This window comes from Plectropomus leopardus, chromosome 12 (genome assembly GCF_008729295.1).
Source record: "Plectropomus leopardus isolate mb chromosome 12, YSFRI_Pleo_2.0, whole genome shotgun sequence".
Lineage (NCBI taxonomy): Eukaryota > Metazoa > Chordata > Actinopteri > Perciformes > Serranidae > Plectropomus > Plectropomus leopardus.
Genome location: NC_056474.1, coordinates 6,477,552 through 6,498,872, shown reverse-complemented (window position 1 = coordinate 6,498,872; position 21,321 = coordinate 6,477,552). Strand labels below are relative to the sequence as shown.

At 38.8% G+C, this 21,321-nt stretch overlaps 1 protein-coding gene across 1 annotated transcript; it reads right to left on the bottom strand.

Annotated features, from left to right (window-relative positions):
• Positions 1-422: 422 nt before the first annotated feature.
• ap1m1 (adaptor related protein complex 1 subunit mu 1) lies at positions 423-20,820 on the bottom strand. Its single transcript, XM_042497902.1, has 12 exons — positions 20,643-20,820; positions 18,886-19,042; positions 18,698-18,765; positions 18,462-18,592; positions 16,366-16,513; positions 16,053-16,179; positions 14,959-15,101; positions 11,804-11,875; positions 11,350-11,508; positions 11,027-11,152; positions 2,776-2,851; positions 423-2,378 (listed from the first exon to the last, which is right to left on the bottom strand). Exons 1-12 carry the CDS (start codon positions 20,682-20,684, stop codon positions 2,356-2,358), a joined length of 1,272 nt encoding a protein of 423 aa, XP_042353836.1. The 5' UTR covers positions 20,685-20,820; the 3' UTR covers positions 423-2,355.
• Between the last annotated feature and the right edge of the window lie 501 nt (positions 20,821-21,321).

Here is a 21,321-nt window from a genome sequence, read left to right as displayed (position 1 = left end):
GAATGACCTCATGTGGGACCACTGCAGTCTGGCTTGGCGCGAACAATAGCTAGTCTGTGCTAGTCCGTCCTACGTTTTTCTCTAGCGTGTCTGCGACCGTTGACCACAGCTTGAGTCACATCCTTCCCCTGCTCTCCTGCATGTTTACGGAGTCCTGGTGCTCAATTGGCTATGATATCACAGGGCCGTGGGTATTAAGAGTCGCACTGTTTGAAAAGACCTCCAGGATGGGGGTGGAAAGAACCATCCAGGGTTTGCTACAACCACAAGCCTGATACAGGAAACCCCCTCCTCTGTGTCTCTCTGCAGTTTTTCCCTCCGTTCAGCATTCCTCATCGCTCTGTGGGACAGGTGCCTGCGGATGACACCATGACAGCTCACTGGGGTGACATCACGAAATGAAATGGCGCAGGGAGACGATGGAACGGTTTTCTCTAAATAGACATTTAATGATTTAAAATGTGTGGTTACAGACAGGGAAAAGGGAAACAGGGTGGAAAAGAGGGATTTTTAACTGGTATTCCGTTTACAGTGCGACTTCATGTTTTCTGCAGTGTCACAGGAGTCAAACTGATGAATAGCACAACAGCCATGCAAGAGTGCATTGCTCTGGCGTGTATCAATGGCATCATGTAGAGGCAGTTATACAAAAAAAAAAGAGAGAACTTTGCTTTTGAATTTACAGTCATCAAACAAATAACACTGATGTTCATTAACATGTAAACAAATATATACACATAATCAACAAATAGGAATTGTGGCAGAACAAAGCAGCTTCATATAAAAAAATATCCTTCTCAGGCTGACTGGAGAATGTGTTGTTAACCTTTGTGGAGGTGGTTACAGTAACTTTAAACGTAACAAACTCTTTCAAAGGTAAAGTGTGTAAGATTTAGGGCATTTGTTGGTGTCCAGTGGTGAATTGTACATTGCAGCCAGCTAAAACTATAATTTCTTCAGTGTTTAATGTTCAGGACGTTTATATCGGAAGCTGAATTATCTTATCTTAAAGGTCTCCTTCTCTCTAAACCTACCCAAAAATTTAAACAAGTAAAAACACATTGAAATCCAACGCAGTTTGGCATATCGCTGCAGGCCACTCATACAGCACTTGCTAATGTGTTGATCCTTTTTTCTCCGAGATTCAGACGTTCAAGAGGTTAACCCGGTGTCATCCAGAGGTAATCAAATACCGCTTGGTCGGTGATTTGGGCGTCACTCACGGACAAAAAAGAAAAAAAGCCATCTTTTTGAAACAGTATGATACGCCATCAAGTCTGTATGGGTTGAGTTGGAATAGTGGTGGATGGGTCCAACTGACATCGGACCTTCACACGGGAGGACTGTCCACTTTCCTGATAAATGTTGAGCCAACCACGCACGATTGTGGCACAAGGAAAAAATGTTTAATACTTGGTATTTTACTGAAGTTGTATGTTTATTCCTGTATTCATCTAACAAGCAGAAAACAAACAATTCCTGTGTAAACGGATGTGTATTTTGAAAAGACACAATGCATGAAGCAGATGTAAATTGACATTGCGTCCCAAGACATCAACAACAAACGCAGTCAAGATATGTAACATGTCATATGTAGATGTGAAAAGTCCACTGAACAAGCGGCGATATGTAACGTGTTGGGAATGTGAATGTGTTGGCAGAGGTCTCTTCCTCGCCAAAACAATCGGACCCGGTGATTTAAACCACGAGAAAAACAAGATAAAGCAGTTCCATTGTACACATCGGCGTTACTCCGGTATTGCTTATTGTAGTTGGGCTTCTTATTATGGTGGCCGACGCTATGATGCCAAAATGCGAATGGCCCCATCTACAGGCACTGTTTTGTTTGTCTGTTCTGGGCTACCGTAGAAACATGGTGGTGCAACATGGCGATCTCCATAAACAAAGACCTACTCCCTACGTAGATACAGGTATAACCATCTCATTCTTATTTCAGGTGCATATAAACAAAAGAAAATTTTACATTTTATTAATTTTTTTCCAATATATCTCCCTAAATCTTACACACTGGTCCTTTAAGCCATTTGACCCATTTTGATAGATTGTGTACATCTGCGCTATATGTATTGGATGTAAACATAACTCCTGCTTTCCTTGGCCTTGCTTACATTCAGATCCACACAGTAGTAAAACTTAATATTGTTTTTTACCTAACTGAAGGCTCCATCTAATATTTGCATTGATCAGAAATCAAAAAAACTGTAACAAATACAAAAACTAAACAAAAAAGACAGTCCTCTGGTCTCATGACTGACACCTGCCATTGATAGCGCATTAGCGGCTCCACTACGCCCCCTCGGATTTCCACCTGCCTACTGCCGGCTGAGGCGCTGACTACTGGGTCCGGAGCTGGTAATCTGAGGAGGAAATGGACAAGACTTAATCAAATGGACAAAAGAAAAAAGAGAGAATCGGAGAGAAATCAAGTGGAGGCAGCTGATGCTTTCCACCCAGAATGAATGGAATACAAAGGAAATGAGATGAGGATGTTTGGCAATTAGTGGCAACATTAGCAAAAAGACCAACATGTGCAACCTCAGTTATCTCAGCATCGAGATCAGGGAAGCTCAACGAGAAAAAAAAGTTCACTTTCTCACATTTCGCAGGACATTGCCACATTGCCTCATGTTCTGCGCTGTATCCCCTTTTCATAGAACTGCATCAGTTCACGGCTGGTTCCCATAACATTGCACTGCATTGCCCAACTGTTGCCTAAGAGCTGCAGATATGGGCACTAGTGAACTCAAAACCTACCTCCATTTTGGGTGATGTAGCGCACCCATGGCAGGGCCTGATAGCCACTCTTCTCAATGATCTTCAGGTAGCGCACCTGTCGAGGGAAAACAAAGCTGAGTGACTGCTATGAACAAATAAAAGACAAAAATGTCTTTTGCCAACAAATTTTCAAACAGTGAGTTATCTGATATAAATGTTTTTTAGGTTTGCACATCATTGCAGACGATGATGTAAGTTGCTGAGTTTTAGTGTAATGAATAACACAATGTGCCAAAAAAACATTTGTTGATATGAAGAGTGTTTTTTTAGAAGGTTGAACTACTAAATGCTAAACATTTTCCACCCAGAGTCTAAATTTATCCTGTGCAGGGTCATGGGGCGGCCTGAGCCCATCCCAGCATGCACTGAGAGAGAGCCAGGATACTCCCTGAGCAGTATGCACTGGGCTGACACTTATTCCCTTTTCCCACCAAAATTAGCAGATATTTATTATTTTTTTAAAAAGTAAAACAGGCAGCAGACTCCTTTCCCACTGCCAGTGGACAAGAGCCGTGTACATGGCCTTGTAGTAGACTATGCCTATCTGTTTTTTTTCTTCGTGGTGTTTCAAATTTGACACCAAAAAAGTGCCTTTGAACAGGTTAGTAAACAGCAGAAAGCAGCATGGAGGCCAGTAAAAATGTTACAGTGGTTACTACTATATTTCTCATATCTACTACATATTCAGTCTCTCTTTTATACGCAGTGCTGACTAATTTGAATGATGTGTGAGCACTGCTCAAAAAGAGAATTTGTGGTGTTTTGTCATTGCAAAGGGACATCTGTGCACCCACATGTTGTATTTCCATCACTGCCGATCGGAGACGATTGGGGCCCGAGCTTTTAAATAGCCATGACTTCTGCAGAGTTATTTCTACTGGGAGTAAATGCCAATTTTAACATTTTCCACTAAAGACAAAAGCCAGATTTAACAGGGTGTTAGTGTGTTGTTTGTCAGCAGGGAAAGGGCTCGATGTACAAACCAAAACGTCTGTAACGAGCATGTCTTTAGACAGGCACAAGGAGAAAAAGCAAGTAGTATTCACAAAGGCCCCAGGCTACAGTTTTTAACCCAGGACTTTCAAACAAGCACTCAAAAGCAACGTCTCACATCTACTCCTAAAAAAATTCTTAATTGGTGTCCAGTATGTAGTGTATTCAAACTGAAATTGTAACATGTAGAACATACAAAGTGGTGAAAATGGTGTCTACAGGTATTAGTAATTTAGATTTAATGCTTTTTAAAGATCATATTTAACCAAATTAGACAGTATAAGATTTAGTCTTGAGAAAGTCATGAGAAATGTGGCCTTTCATGCAGTTGAGCTTGACTCATTTTGACAAAAGAAAATGAAAGATGCAAAATTAAAGTAGATAAAATGTTTCTGGCAACTGAAATGACCATTAAGGGCAAATATTTACACTTTAAGACATTTTTGGACTTTTGCAGCACTGCAGACACCCAGGGTGAAATGCATCATGCTGCAGGAGCGGTTTGGTGCTAGTTAGTCATAGCTTCAATCAATATTATGATACAGTATTTTGACTAAGGAGTATCTGTGGTGACATGTTGTGCCTTCATTACCTGAACAGGAGCAAGCTACAAACTTTTCCGAGCCACCTGTCAAACCTACGGCAAATATTTGATTCTCAAAAGACATATTTTAAGTAGAATACACCTTAACACTTATAGCAAACTGTAAGATATAGTAAGAGTACTTTTGTTGATGAGGAAGCAGTAGTATGAGTCACACTGAGAAGAGGGAAGTAGATACAGAGCAGCTTTCAAGGCACACCGAGTGAATTTACATAACTGTATCTTTCGAAGCCTGGGAGGACAGAAAAAAAAACATGCACATCAGCACAATCAAGATACAACTTTCACAAGCCATTAACCGATATTTCACCAGAGCAGTGTTACCACAGAGCTGAATGTCGAGAAGACGCTCTAAAAATACCCTGTCGTCCTGTACATCGCTGGACATGTTCTTCCCAGTCAGGTGGGAACAAATTGTTAAAACATATAAAAAAATCAGATCTGTGCTTTCACAATAAGCAGGCATGAGAGCACCCGCCATTTTAAGGCTGACACGACCCCTCTCTGGGAGATGTCGCCGTGCCATGTCTCCATCATGCCTGTTTCCCAGCTGAGAGCCGGACAGACAGGGCAGGAATTTGTGGCTCGAGCGGCTGGTCTCTGGTAAGGCCTCGGCAGTGGCCGCCTTGTTATTACCTTCCACTACACAGTGAGGTCAGAGAGAAAGAGCGCCGTGGCCACCAGACACATGACGACAAACACACAGACACGGGATCACCGAGTCTGCCGGCACAGCACTTCTGCCTGAACCCAGCAGCCAAACATGCAGTCGGGCTGACCGTGGGTACGCAGTCAGCAAAACGGCATCAAAAGCCGTCCTCCGCAAAATATCATTATGGCTTGTAAGATGAGAAGGGGCAAGGAGGATGTTTGTTGTATCTCGTTTGGTAAGTACAGACTACATGTGTGGTCTGGATTTATCAGGCTTTTGGTAAAAGCTATGACCCAAAAAGCATCTGCCAACTTGTTTGGGTTCCTTCACCTAAAGATTTGAAAATGTAACTGCACTTCTGCTGTTACTGCCACTCGGCCAAAGTGTGGGGTTTTCTCCATTTCTAGTTAAATTTATAAGGTGCAGTTGCGTGCATCATACACACTTCACATGTGCGCTCCCCTACACTTAGTGGTAGAGTTAAGAGGGACTTTCTCATGCTTTGATATTTACATGTGTCTAATTAAGCTTCACAGTCTCTTCTCACATGTAGAGAGTGGTGTTACTGGTTGCATTAGAGTCTGAGACCCAGTCTGCTGTTGCCCTGTAATAAGGGAAAGGTTACTGGTCTGACACAGGAGTTCGATGGGAATATGGCTCTTAAAAGGTTGCCTGCGAGATGGTGGCTGCACCACAGTGTGATTTCAGACACTAAGCAAAGAGTTCTGGTTAAACTTTTGGTTTAACAGATGGATAAACTGTGGAGGCCAACAACAACTTGGGAACTAGTGAACCTCTACAACTATATCAGTGCTGAGAAATATGGGTGGTATTGCTGAGAATGTTTTACAAAAACTCGATGTTGCCCTGGAAATTTTCAGATCCTAAACTATATCAGTATGGTACATTTAATATTATTTCACTGCATATTTGTTGGGGCTGCCCCTTGAAAGTTGGAGATTTGAATCATCAAATCAGTAAAATTTGATTAATAACGCACCTTTCAAACAAATGAATTGCAATTCAAAGTGCTTTATAGTTTGATTGAGAAAACAAAACCAAGGCAATCATAGGAAATTAACCTTAAAAAATGGATCTTCATAAACTCTCAGTGAACTGAGAGCGCTTTAAGTAAATGGACCTGTGTTTGTACAGCTCTTTTACAGTCTTTTTTGACCTCTCAAAGTGCTTTCACACCAAAAGTCACATTCACCCATTCACACACACGTTTATGCACTGGCGGCCGACGCTACTGTACAACACTCACACGCACTCACACACTAATTAGGAGCTCAGTATCAGTATCTTGGCCAGGGTACTTCGACATGTTGACTGGAGGAGGTGGGGATCAAACCGCCAACCTTCTGATTAGAGGACGACCCGCTCTACCTCTGAGCCATAGCCGCCTCAAAAGTCATGCATTTGGGGTATTGTTTTTTTTTTTTGCTAGTGGTCAGTGTGCTTCTGTGGATGTTTTGGCCAGCAGATTTGGGTAAAAATGTGTAAGCTATAGAGCATTAAGGCGCTGTCATCAAAACAACCACCTTGTCCTGCATTGATGATGTAGTCCTGTTTGGAGATCCATCAGGACACACAAACGTTTACATTACAACAGATATGTGGTCAAATGCAGCAGTGGTTTGAGTGAGCGGATCACTATGCGTCTTGGTGGTTGCTTAGGTTTGTAATAGCGCAGTCCACATGTGATCAGATCATGCTAATACCAGCAGTCAACAGGCTCTGTGATCACTGAAGACAGTGACACTTCTCCCCAAAGGGTGTGTCAAGATTAAAGTGAACAGGAAATACTTATTCTTCTTGTGTGTGAATACAAGCCAGCGATGGTTTGTGGAGAACCACAAAAAGAGGATCCATCAACCAAACAGATGAGCAAGTCTGATCTAGCACTAGAAAGACTGCACTATGACGTGCTTTTATATTACCTTAAGTACTTTTTTTTCTTTTAAAAAATGTGTCACGCTTTTGATGTATTTAAAATGTTTTATGCACTAAATCAGTCCATAAAAAGGAGGCGTAGATTGCTTAAAGTGTAATTTTACTGTAAATGACATTTTTATCATCTATTATTTGAGGGAAACTTGTAATTAAAAAACCTATATTTTTCCCCCATAGATTTTATTTGTGAGGCCATTACAGGGTCAGATACTCATCGTTAGAATAACATAAAAATTAAAAGCCATTTTAATCATTTTTTAAAAAGGCCTTTTAAAGTAACGTAGAACGAGGCTCTGTCTCGAAACCTGCCTTTGTTGCTTCCCTATGATTTACCGCACTTGCTTTTATTTGAGCATCTGTTCATTTACAGATTGGCAAAGATTTGAAAGGAAGGAAGGAAAAGGAGATTACTTCTTTCAGCTGCCAAATTACCTTGGAAAATGACAAGCATTCTTGTACTGCCAAAACCACCCCAATTAAAAGTATCACATATTTCAATTATCTTGGGTTCAAGCTTCTTGTTTCCGAGTGGGCTGCGTAATGTCCCTCAGCTTAATATGGTTTTATTGACTATCATAGGAAATGTGGAGAAGCTGGAAAACATTACTCCGTATGTTTTTTTAAATGACAGTTTTCAGAAAGCCCTGTGTTGAAGTGAAGAAGTAAATAAAAGTGTGTTAGAAGGAGAGAATCGGGCCCTCATTAGTTAAGAATAATAAAGTTACTGAAAGAGCTGAATGTCATAAAGAGCTGTTTTTTACTGACAAAACATATTGAAATAAGAAGTTTACATACAATTTGAATGTTTACAGTTTTCATTAAAGGTCAAAATGAAATGACGAATGTCTTTTTAACTCTTTCAAATCCAATCCATCCAGCCATACTTTGCACCCGTTTAACAATATTTGCCAAAAAAACCCCAACAAATCTAAATCATGTATGATGTATGCCTACGTAAGCTAATACCAACCAATTTTAACCAATACTATCATGACATACATCCATCAATCAATCTGCATCTTTTAGCCACAATGAGCTACTTAGCTAGCAACAGCATGCTACTTATGTGTGTCTTTGGTTTCCTCAAAATAACGGCCTGCTTGAAAGAATTTATTCACTTTGTGGAAAGATGCAACTGTGATAGCAATTTTTCTGCTTCAGCAACAAATGCAACCTATGATGGGCTTCGTGTCTCTCGCCCTGATGGATACTACAGTTCTGTTCACGGCACTGAAGCTAGGTACTCTCAAAATGCTTTGAAGAAACTGTCTTATTGGTATTTAAATAAGTGACAATGATGACTTTTCCTCTGTTCTGTGTTTGATAGCTTCTCATTTAAACATTACTTGTGAATAACGCTGGACAATATGACCTAAAATTTGTTGTATCACTATATTTTTTAAGATTCTACCATATTTTTTTGTCTTTGGTAGCAAGTGAGTTGGATTTTTTTTTAAACCAAAAAAGCATCCACACAGCAGACACAGCTCCTCTCTTGTGCACAAATTCTTCTGGTGCGTCTCTGGTCTCTTTCTTTATGCTCTGTCTCTACTTTCTGATCTTAAATGTACTGTAGTGATGACGGCTTTCTCAGCTCTTAACTGGCTTGCTAGCAAGCTGTGTCCAGCCTGCTGTTCAGCGGTGTAATTTTGTACATGTGCAGTTGTAAAAGTTACAAATTGTTTATGTGTCACACATCACTGTGTGCCTCAGTGTTTTGTGCTGTTGGAGAGTCAGTTGTTAGTTATTAATTGCTGTGTTATAAAGTGACGTTAGTAGAAGGGTATGCACTTAATAGGGCTCTCCTCTCGTTCTTTAGGGTGAAATCTGTGATGTATTTTGCTGCCTGTTGAAAAGTTGCAGGTTGCAGGTGTTTCAGCTAGTGGTATATGAAAAATTCATATGGGAACTAACAACCAGTATAACAGATAAAGCGGTATACACCCCCCCCCCCCCCCCCCCCCCCCCACCTCCGGCTGGATGAGATGGCTTAAATGTAATATTTCAATATTTTTAGGCTATATTGCAAAATAAGATGTATATCTTGATATTTTGAAATCGCCTCTAAATTACAGAGACTACTAAAAACAAAATTACTAAATGAAATGCAGTTATGAAGAAGTGAAATGAAGTAGCTACTGTCATAATAAAGTTGAATTTAGTCAACATCACTTTTCTTGAAACCTAAGCAACCTGAGCAAATTGGCTTGCTTTCTCTTGAAAACATTGGAAAAAAGGCAGTGAACAACTTGGCAAGAAGTGTTCTGCAAATTTCAAGAAATTAGTAGATATAGAAAATTATTTAAAACAAAACTAGGAAACATGTCAAGAAACCCTACTATATTTAAATATTTAATTTCTATGTTTAAAAAATATTTTAAAGAATTATTTTTTGCCGGTCATTTTCTATATATCTACATATTTCTTGTACTTGTTATGTTTTTTGTTTGTTTGTTCTGCAAGATCTTGATTTATATCTTCCTAAGTTGTCCTCTTCCTATGATTTTGAAAGAAATCAAGCTGGAAGTTCTGATCTTTTTATCGTGAATGTGAAGCTTCATTCAAACAGTTAGATGTTAGCGGTTAGCAGAAAGTAAAACTGTTACAGCAGTGCCTTTAAACATGAAGATTTATTCACTGTTGGCTGGAAAAAGCTAACAGCTCTCCAGTAATATATTAATAGTATTTGCAAGTTGAACTGGTGCTCCATGAACCCAAGATATGACTAAATAGTAGCAGTCTGGAGCCCTGCAGATACAAATAAAACATGCTTTGCCTGCTAAAACACCATCTCTTAGGAGAAAGTGGTCTGGATGGGCGGAGGAGTGTTACGTATCATGTTTGTGAGTTTTTGTGTGTGTTTGTGAGAGGGAGAGAGCCATAGGAAAGAAAACCGAAAAACTGAAGTGAGAGTCATGCTGGTGACTTAAAAAAATGACATGACAACTTATATTTGATGTTCGCAATGTAGTCATTTTTATATAACTGGGTGGAATAAGCTGTGAAACATCACGTATAATCGATATAGCACCCACCGTTACGTAACACTGAGTTGGAATCATATAAATATAAATATGGCAAACTTATTTTCTCTTCCGGGCAATAATATGAGATTTTCAAATGGAGTTTGTCAAGATGCCATCGTTTCCTCACATCAAGACATGGGAAAACTTAATTTTGTGTTACTGTGGTGCTGCACATATAATCACAGGACAACTGTGATTATACAGTAAGCACAGCACATCTGTGGAAGTCTGTGGTCAGCGAGTTTTGATTCAAACATGAAGGAAAAACATTGGCTTCTCTTTAAGTTTCATAGGAATCACATTTACATTCCAATCAATCTGCCTCCCTGTGACTATGGCCGACATTTTAAATTTTTTTTTATTACTGTGGTTAACACGAAGGCAGAGGGCCAAATCCAGGTGGATGATCAGTTGCTTTCTGGTTTGACAACAATAGAAATGTTCTCTACCACAAAATGTGTCTCACAGTTTACCAGTGCTCCCTTACTGCCCCCTCTGGCCAAAAACAAGACACAAATATGAATTGTTCAAATTCCTGCTCTGCAGAGAGAGAGCGTTCATATGCTACGTGCCATAAATTCTAAATCCAGGATGACAGGGAAACAACCCAGAACCACAAGATATGTGGACTATGCATGCGTGTGCACTGGGCAATAATCAAACTGCAGGTGCAAATAAACTGCAGCTTTTTTTTAAAATCTGTTCCCAGAGGGTTTACTACCTAGGAATGATAAACACAGTTTGAACTGTAAACAGAGTGAGTGAGTACATTCTTCTGTCGTAAACACCTTTTTAAAATTTAAATCTGGTCCTAATTCTTATGATCTCTCTGAGGAGGACAAAGTTTCAGCTTATTTGACCTCTATCCCCATGCTGCTGCAAGTAGATTAAATGATTTGTGAAACTGTTTGCAAATATGGTTTGACATCAGTGTGTATGTGCGTGCGTGTGTGCGTGTGTGCGTGTGTGTGTGTGTGCGTTTGTGTCCACGGGATGTACCTGGATGCCTGAGGTGGTGAAGTATGGGATCTCAAACTTGACACTAATTGGTGGCTTCCCCTCCTTGTCTTCAGCCTCAACACTCGGCAGACCGAAGTGAGCACGCATCAGATACTCTTTTCCACCCTGTGAGAAGTCACAACACAAACTCTATAATACAGAACTTAAAACTCTGGAAAGCTCATGTTTTAAGTCTGAAAAGGGATGACTTTCCACTGTCAAGTTGGGCAAAAGTGATGACAAGGTGAAAAACACCAGTGACCTGCGACCCAAACACAAGATGACACAGTTATTTTTTTATGATACTCATGAGTCATGCTTACAGGGAAGGACTTAATTGACCAGACGATCTCGCTGTTCTCAGGCACCCACTTCACGCTGCCCACTGTGGTCTTGAATTTAGGTGAGTCAGCGTCCGTTGGCACAGGAATGTGGATCTCCACGTTGTTGGCTGTGGAACGCCTTTTGAACTGACTCTTCGCCTGAGACGAGAAAACAAGCAGGTCAAGTTTAGCACGATGTCCTGCCTGAACAGGGTAATAAACCAGGGCTTAATGATGACTTTAAGTATTAAATAGAGCTTGGTGCACATAAAACCAAGACACAGAACATTAGCAACAATAAAATCCCTGAAAATCATTACCATTTACTTCACTTCAATATGATGATTAATTTACTTTACGCTGATCTTGACTGCATAACAACCAAATCATATTTTTCTTTACTTTTTTTTTTTTTTACAAATAACGATGGGACGCATTTGAAAAAGTGACCCACCTTGATCATGTACTCGATCCGACTGTGGGAGTGCTTCTCTATGACAGATTCAATCCAGATCAAGGGCTTCACCTGAGATTAAAAAAACAAACAAACATATTTCACCTACTATCAAAATCATTTTAAACAGGCCCCGATGCACCCAACATACATGTCAGTTTAAATATCATATGACACAGTCGCCACCTGGTGGACAGCAGATATGCAACAAGAACCGACATGACACGTTTGAGAATTGGACATACATTTACAAACAAAAATAACAAATAGCCATAAATTCAAATTTGCATGATGTTGAACAGTGTTGTCAAAAATATTTTTGACAACACTGTTCAAAAATATTTTGAAATGTAGTAATTCTGAATATTTAAAACAATTTCAATAGTCATTTTCCACAGTGTCGGATACTCTGGTACCAGCTTCGCTTTGTCGCTCTTATTGTTAATGTTTACTTCAGTCAGTCTGCTGTTTTCTGCCATGAGCCAAGAGAAAAGGCCATTTTCGTTATTGTATTTATGTTTTTATTTAAAAAATTATAATTTTATGCCCTCTGTCAATTTTTCCTCATGGTATTGAAAATTGTATCGAATATCGATATTTTTAAGGTATTGCATTGCAGTTAGAAATTCCAGTTTCATGATAACGTTGCTGTGAAATCAGAGTTTTGTGCTCTCAGTGTTGGAGAGGAAATTAAGGGAAAAACACTGATTGCGCAACAGCGGGGGGGCTTGAGGTTTGTGGTTGAGTGACTTGTTCCTTAGTGTATCCATGTAAAACATACATACTCTATATTATATCCCAACTGATACTAGATTTTTAGGCCACTATTGATATTAATATGTGGGAGTTAAAAAAAATCTGCTGATCAGAAGATAATGACAGTTTTGACCCCTTCTGTTGTTTTTTTTTTATTTTGGGTTTTTTTTATTGTGACCCAGATATAGATTAAGCTGGATTTTTGACATTTTAATGAAGATATATTCATGTGCACATTTTTATTTATCTTTTTAATTTTATTCTTATTCAGTCCTGATCTTGACTATTATTATTATAATTATTATTATTATTATTATGTGTATACTGCTTTTATTGTTTACTTTTACTAATTTAATTCTACATTCATTTCTGTCTTGCCTTTGTTCAGCATTACTGATTGGCTTCTATTGTTATAATCCCTTTGGGGTATCTTGCTTCTGCTTTGCTTTGTTTGTCAAACATTTTGTAAACCCTGTTTTTTTACTGGTGCTCCATAAATAAGGTTACTGATTGACTGATTAACATATTTAACTTTTCTTGTGTTGGATGCCACTGTATTTTTGTTGTGATGATTTTTTTAGCATGTATGCATCATAGATCAATGTGCAACTCCAGAAGCTTCAAGTTTTTATTTTATGTATAAAACCAGGCAGTAAATGTTTAAATGTGGTCTGTCTTTAACAGACGTTCTCGTGTAGACAATGTCACGGTTGCTAGCTGCTTTAACCAGAGAGACCTCTGCTCCACTGCACTACTTCCCTTCCCACAAGCTTACTGGCCGTGCTATTGTGAAACATTTATTGAGAATTTAAACCGTTTAAACTTCCTTAATCTAAACTGCTTCCCTACAGCCTCCCTCTTTTCTTATTACATCAGACTTTTCATGTCCTTTCATGACTGAGCTTTTGGTATTTAAAAAGCTCTCGGTCTGGGTGATGATGAAACAGTATGGCTGGTTTGGCTGAGCTCCCATGGCTTTTGTTTCTTCCAGGAAAGTTTTGTGTATAAATATTTACTACTGACTACATCTGCCGAAAATGTTTTTGTAAACATCTTTGGATTTACAGTTTTATAAATATTAGCCAGAATGCAGGGGGAGACCGGCTGTCAGGACTGAAGGGAGTTCTTCTGATGGGCTGCTCGACAAAAAAGCCAGTAAAAACAAACCAAAAAAACATGGAATACCACATTTTCATAAGTCAAGACCACAGTTCATGTAATGTAGTATACAGTTATTATCACCTGCCTTTCAAACAGTTCATCTAAGACATTGTTGGATTTATTGTGCAGCATTGTGGTATATCTCAACCTGTTTTATTTCCTTTCAGCGTGCTCATTGTGACTCGACTGGTTGTGTTGAAACATATAAGTTAAGCTTTCCAAATAATGATGCATGGATGATGAATGAAGAGTTACTAGAATATGGCATTAAGGGAGTTTGTGGGAACCTCGTTTAATTTGACGTAGTGAAAAAGGTTCACATGTTTTGAGCTGGCAGATGTGCTTTGTCAGGGGTGTGTGTATAGGCAATGCAGTTGTGCTGGGGCCTGTAGGATGGGTGGGGGGCCAATAGAGAGAGCGGGCTTTCCAACAGTTACGTACCATTGCAAGTGGTTTAGACTGGCACTGAAAAATGCCTGCTCGAGAAAGAACTCATGTTAAATCAAAAACAGCAGCTATTTGCTATATATGCACTGAAAAAGACAAACCCATGTGCATCAGATATTTCTGTTTTTGTTTGTTTGTTTATATTTTGCGGTAAAATAGTCAGCAGCTATCTGTTATTATTATTTGCAATGGTGCGTAACTGTTGGAAATAATTATTACTGTTATTATACATAAACTATAAAAACTGTACATAAAAGCATAATAATTGCTCAATTAAATTGATTTTTTTTTTTTTTGGTCATATACAGACATGCAGTGATGATGTGTATGTTGGAGGTCTGCAAGCCCAGCGAGCAGGAATGCCGTCCAAACATAAAACCCATTTGGTAAGTAACTCACTTGATTGTAAAATCAAACACACTGGTGAGTGTGTGAGTGTGAGTGTGTGTTTCAGAGGTTCTAGCTTGTGCACACTGGGGTCTGTTGTAACTACCTTACGTCACTGTGCGCTGTACTCCTGATTTTGATTTTATATACATAGGCTGCCTATATTTCTTACAGGTAACTCACTAGTTTATACAGTGGACTGTCGGGACAATATATGAGAGTATGAAACATGCAAAGTCAAAAAGGCTTTGATAACTTAAGTGAAAAACATCATCTCAAAAATGACCAGCAAGGGCTGTGGTGCTCGGCAGGTGTTAATTTCACACCCGTCCTCTTGTTGGGGGTTAGTGTGTCGAACCTCCAGATCCTGCTGGCCTGGAAGGTGCTTGATCTGCGGTACTCACGTGAGTGTTGAGGCGGTAGGACATGAGCTCAAACTCTCCATCAGGAGGAATGAAGGAGATGGTGCGGTCGTTCTCAAAGCGAGACAGACGGACACACTGATGAAACTTCACATCTTCCAGCTCTACGGATTTACTCTTTCCTCCTCCATGAAAAAATGAGAAACAATATAATGAGGAGAGAGAAGCGAGAAAAGTGTACCTGCTCAGAGTGAACGGCTTTAAATCAGCCCTTTGTGAAATTCATGAGTAAAATGTACGATAACGAGTGACAAAGAGTTGTCTGGTTGTCACTAGGGTTCCCACACGCTGTCATGGTTACAATTTCAAAACTTTTTTACTTTTTAAAGACCCAAAATATTTTTTTTTCATGCACCACTTCTCAGAATTCTTTAAACATTTAAGAATTAAACTCTATTCAAATATAATTTCAGCATCCCACGTGATGTGTTAATGGACCGTCCGAATTTTGAAAGTCAAACATGAAATGTCTGGGTATGACAAAAAGTGTCATTTTGATATTTAAAAACAACAACAACAAAAACATGCCTTTCAAAAATGTATGACAAAAAAGCCTCCAATTTTAAAGTTTTCTGTAAAAATCACCCCAAAAGATTTTAAAGAAAAAATAACAAAAGGCACCAAAACTTTTCAAAAAAGAAGCAAATTGCTAAAACCTTTTAAAGAAAACACGCCTTCTGAACCTATTATCAGAAAAAAAGAAAAACCAAACCAAACCACAACCAAAACGCTGACACATCGTCAACACATTAGACGTACATTATGTTGTCAGCTACAGAAAATAAATTTACCGTTATGTCATATTAATTTAATTTAATTTATCATACACAACACATTTCAAACTTTTTTCCAAAACTTTCAATGATTTTTACGAGTTTCATTACTTATCCAGGCCTTGAAAATGTGACTGTGAAATTCCATGACTTTTTCAGGTTTTCCATGACTGTGGGAACCCTGTGTCACTCTTGTATACTTTGAAGGGGTCATTAATTATCATCAAAGCGTCATACAAGCTTGTCATCTAGCTCAAATCGTGTTCACACAACATGCCCCAAGTCTGTTAAGAGAAAACTCACTTCCAGTGTTTTCAAACAAGACCTTGTCGTTAAGGCCGAGCCGCAACTCCGGCATTCCAGACAGGAAGACACGCATCTTAATGGAGCCGACGATCTCGCTACGTAGAACGTTACCATTGGCACTGACCTGAAAAACAGAGGGATTACAGAGAACCTCATCAAAAAAGACGCCTATAAGGAAGCATTTACTGCAGCCCACAGAAGACACCGCAACATCATCTCACTAATGTGACGCACACAGGGAGGAAGTTTACAAGCAGTGTGACTGACATTCCTTGAGCAACACAGCGCTTCTAAAACAAGGAGTTCCTACCAGGAGGTTGACAGACTCAATGACGTCCAGGAAGACCTCATTCTTCCTGTACTTGATGCCCTCTGACCTCCAGGAGACGGCGTTGGTGACCGTGGCAGGGGGTCGCGGGGCGCCGGTGTCTAGCTTGTGCCCCTCCTGGGTTATGTATCTGCGAGGACAAAATGTAAACACTGAGGCAAAACAGAGTAACAGGGGAAATCTAGTGCCTGTGGTGGCGAGTTCCCAGAAAGCATCAAAGAAGAACAGAGATTGTCATGGTTACGAGGGAGGATTGTCTGACTTATTGCTGTACTCTGGACACTTGGGGGAAATCCAGAGTTAGTTTGTCACATATCTGAATCAACCACAGTCCTATGAGGTTAAACAGTCATTTACAGTATGCTGTGCGGAGGACAGTAAGCTCCTCATGACTTGCAGATATGCAGGATGACAGGGCAATACCGCAAAGCTGATAAAAATCTGTAAAACCGAATGTCACGGCAATAGGGATGGGATTTGAAAACTCACTCCAAATGGTCTGATACATCGAAATTGTAAGCCTCTGAGCTCATCAGCAGAGGCAGAATGTAACTAAGTGGATTAACTCAAGTACTATACTTAGGTACAAATTTGAGGTACTTGTGCTTGAGTATTTTCTTTTCATTCCACTTTATAGTTTTATCCTACTACATTTCAAAGGGAAATATTGTACTTGTTACTTCACTGCGGTTATCTGAACACTACAGTTACTTTACAAATTAAGATTTCTGCACACAAACATAACAAAAGTTAATAAAATATGATGTTTTGTAATAAATTAGATGACCTAAAAGTCTATACCAGTACAGCTGCAAAGGATTAGTCAAGTAATCAGTTGATGTAAGAAAATTAATTACCAACTGTTTTGATTAAAAGAAATCTTTAAAAAATATTTTTTGTTTTTTTCAAAATCATTTTGAGTTTTTTAAGTGTTCTTTTCCCTATTATTTATATATAAATATACCTTTTCTTTTTTTGATAATTCTAAGTTTATATTTTAAGTTTTTTGGAGTGTATTTTTTATATTTTCTATGATTTGGGGCACGTTTTTTTTTCATTTTCTAAAATAATTTTGAAGATATTTGTGGGTATTTTTTTTTAGGATAATTTTGAGTTTTGGGGTGTTTTTACATTTAAAAAAGAAATATTGTGAGGTTTTTCATGCATTTTCCCCCTTTTTTTGTTTCTAATAATGTTAACATTTTGCCGTGTTTTGGTTGTTTTAAGATTTTTCTGCATTGGGTACTTTTAATTTAAATACCATAAGTATATTTCCTGATTATACTAACTTACTTTACTTAAGTAACATTTACAGGATTTTTACTTGGAAGAGTGTAGTATTAGTACTTTTACACAAGTAAAAGAACTGCATACTTCTGCAAACACTGTTTTTACGCAGCACAAGCTTAAAATCCAGGAATGCCATGTATTTGACGCTCTATTCAGAAGTGCTTCTACTTCCAAACCCAGCAGCACTATTGTTATGGCGCCACACTGTGCTCACATTCAGAAGTTTACAAAAAAAGAAAGTGTTTTTTTTCTGTCTTTGATCAGATTCATAAGGAAACTGATGTTTCAAAAATCAGGCCAATAAGCAGAATCAATAAAAGCATTGGTGTCAATAACAACTAAACAATTTTCATCCCTATATACAACAATCAGTTTATTAAAAATATACTCTAAATAGCTGCTATTAAACAATGTGCTACTCTAATTATTGGAAAATAAAAAATAAAATAATTAACAGATAGAAGGTAGATAAAAAGATTAACTACCAGCTTAAGTACTTACCAAATGTATTGATTTAAGTTTTTAAATTTTACAATCTGCATCATTATTCTGTTTTTTCATTGTTAACAGAATACATTTGGGTTTTTTGATAGTTGGTCAGACAGAAGAAACATGAAGACATCAGTTTGGACTTTTTGGCAGAATAATTACTTTTTTTGCATTTTATAAACTAAAACAACAATCATAAATGCTCAAAACAGTCAGTAATGACATTAGTCAATGGTCACATCTCTAATAAGAGTAGATAAAGTTAATTACAGTGAGAGTGTGGCAAAGAGGATACTCACTCCTGCAGAATTTTGCTGTCGGTGGTCTGTGGATAACCAAAGTCCATCAGCTCATCCATCAGCTCGTATATGATGACAAAGTTATCTCTAATGCTCTCTTCCTCCAGTTCTTTGAAATACTCTGAAAATACCTGAAGAGCACAAATGTAGTTTTATTGACAAGTAAACAGCTTTGTTATTGTTGTTAATAAAGTTAAACTAATGTAGACAAAAGCTCATTAGGCATTCAGTCCTACCTGGACAATTTTGTACAAGAAGGAAAAAACCAGCGAGACGCTGGCGTTTTTCTTGGATGTTGCAACCACTGATGTGATATGTGTTAAGGACTTTAGCTAAAACAATACAAATAAATATAATACCAAATCTTAACAAGTTACACAAGTTACTTGAGTACTAATACCATGCAGTGACAAAGTAAGGATACAGTAGAGGTTATTGTGTTTGATCCACATGAAACGGACGCCTCCATGGGCCAGGATTGGAGAGAGGGTCCCCTCCTCCTCCTTGTCCATCAGAAGAGTCATGAAGTGCTCAATCTCTGACATGTCCACATCTCCACGGTAATTTCGGCAAACCAGGACCTGAAGGGAACAGATATTTTTGAGCAGCTTGATTTTACTGAATGATAGCATCTCTGCTGGTCATGCTGAAAACATGAGGACTGTCATAAATATACACTGATCAGCCAAAATACGAAAGCCACTGACAGATGAAGGGAATGACATTGATCATCTTGTTACAGTGAAATGTTCTGCTCTAAAAATGATGGGTCCTGGCATTTATGTGGATGCTACTTGATGTGCTTCACCCACCCAAATACTGTTGCAGACGGCAACGACAGTCTATGATGACAGTAGATCCCCTTGCAGGACAATGCACCATGCCACACTGCAAAAACTGCCCAGGAATGGGCATGCCCTGTGGTTTGTGAGGTGTGGTAACAGCATGTCCCTCGGATGCTTGATCTGATTGGGATCTGGGGAATTCGAAGGCCAGGTTGATGAGCTCCTTGTCATGTCCCTCAGGCCATTACTGAACAGTCTTTGCTGTGTGGCATGATGCATCTTACTGCCAGGGGTGCCACTGCCATCAAGGGATGCTGTTGTCCCTGTCAGTGGTTTTAAAGTTGTGGCTGATCATTGTATACTAATAAAATAGTTATCGTAATGTTAATGTTTCATTATCAAAAGGTAACATCAGTCAAGTCAAGTCAGTTTAATTTATAAAGCCCATTATCACAAATTGCAATTTGCCTCAGAGGGCTTTTCAGCACACAACATCCCTCTGTCCCTGGACCCTCACAGCGGATAAGGAACCCCCTCCACCGAAAAAAAACACAGTTAATGGGGAAGAAATGGTAGAAATATAAACCTCAGAAAGAGTAACTGACGAGGGACACCTCTTCTAGGATGGACAGATGTGCAATAGATGTCATATATCATCAACAATCTTTTAGATTACGTTATAAAAGTGTTATAAGAGATATTAACTTTCCTCAGTCTTTAGTTATCGGTCGTGGCCTGATATATTTTGTGTGCAATCAGAATTAGATTGAAAAAGTCATGCATTTAAACGTACAGCACCTTCACAACATCGCTTGAAACGTTTTATAGTGAAGAGTCTGCTTCTGTCTATGGTCTCCAGTAAATTAACCGTTTTAACGCCACTTCTCCACTACAACACAGCTGTGGGCGTAATCATTAAACACATGTTAAACTCGATTCTTCTGGGATTAAAAGCATAATCGATGAATACCTTGTATGCCGAATTTATCTGAAGACGCTCACGGTTGAAATTAAGTTGTAAGTATATGACATTATGTAGATAATACCTTGCATATAAGCAAACAAACGTGAAACAGTTAAATACTAAAGGGAGTTTTGGTAGCCGTTTGACATTCCTTGCTGCTAACAGCTGGTCACCTGTTTGTTGTCTTGCCGATACGTGGCCTTTAATTTTCCAATTTAACCATCGTAAAAAAACGATCTCCGTGTTTAGATGTAATTTACTGGTTTGTGTTACAGGCCGAAATCTTAACTCGGCATACCAACATATCACGATGTATTAGCGACCATGCTGCAGATTAAGCCACATCATAATCTGTCAACGAAGAATGTGCTAGCACGGCAGCTAGCCAGGCTAACGACAGGTTAGCAGCGCAGAGCTGCTCCGTTATCTTACCTTTCCTTTTAGATCCAAGACATACACCGCGCTCGCAGACATCTTGAACTAATTTATAAGAGCTTAGTCCAGCTCCTTGTAATAGCTTATTGATACTGTCTGATTACAATTACTTCAGGGATAAATTCAAAGAACAGACTTTCATTCATAATACTGAAAAGAGGAAAGGCACCCTTCCTTTTTTTGTCACACCAGCCGTGCATCTAACGAGCGCCCCCTGTGGTCCGGGAGGATGTACTGCGACAGACTTAATGTGTGTTCTCACATAGAAAGTTATTTAATATATATATTTCTTAGTCATTTCTGAATGTTATTTTGATATAAACAGATTTTTTAAAAAATGTTTAAAAGTTTTGCCTTATAGAGCGTGCATCAGGTTAAATCATGTGAACGTTAAAATTATCTTTGCCCTGTGTTGTGTGTTTTCCTGCAACGTGGTCATTGACAGTCGCAACATGTCACGTGGTGTCCTTGTCGTCATGACAACAGCCCAGAAAGAAATTAGCTGTGGTGGATGAAGTACTCAGATACTCTACTCATGGAAAGGTATCATGCAAATTTTTGTAGTTTTGTGTCATTTGTTTGTTTGTTTGTTTCGCTTGTTTCATTTTTTTTTTTGGGAAATTTGTGTTTCCTTGTGAGTGTTGTGTCCCTTTATATGGTTACTCTGTCTCTTTGA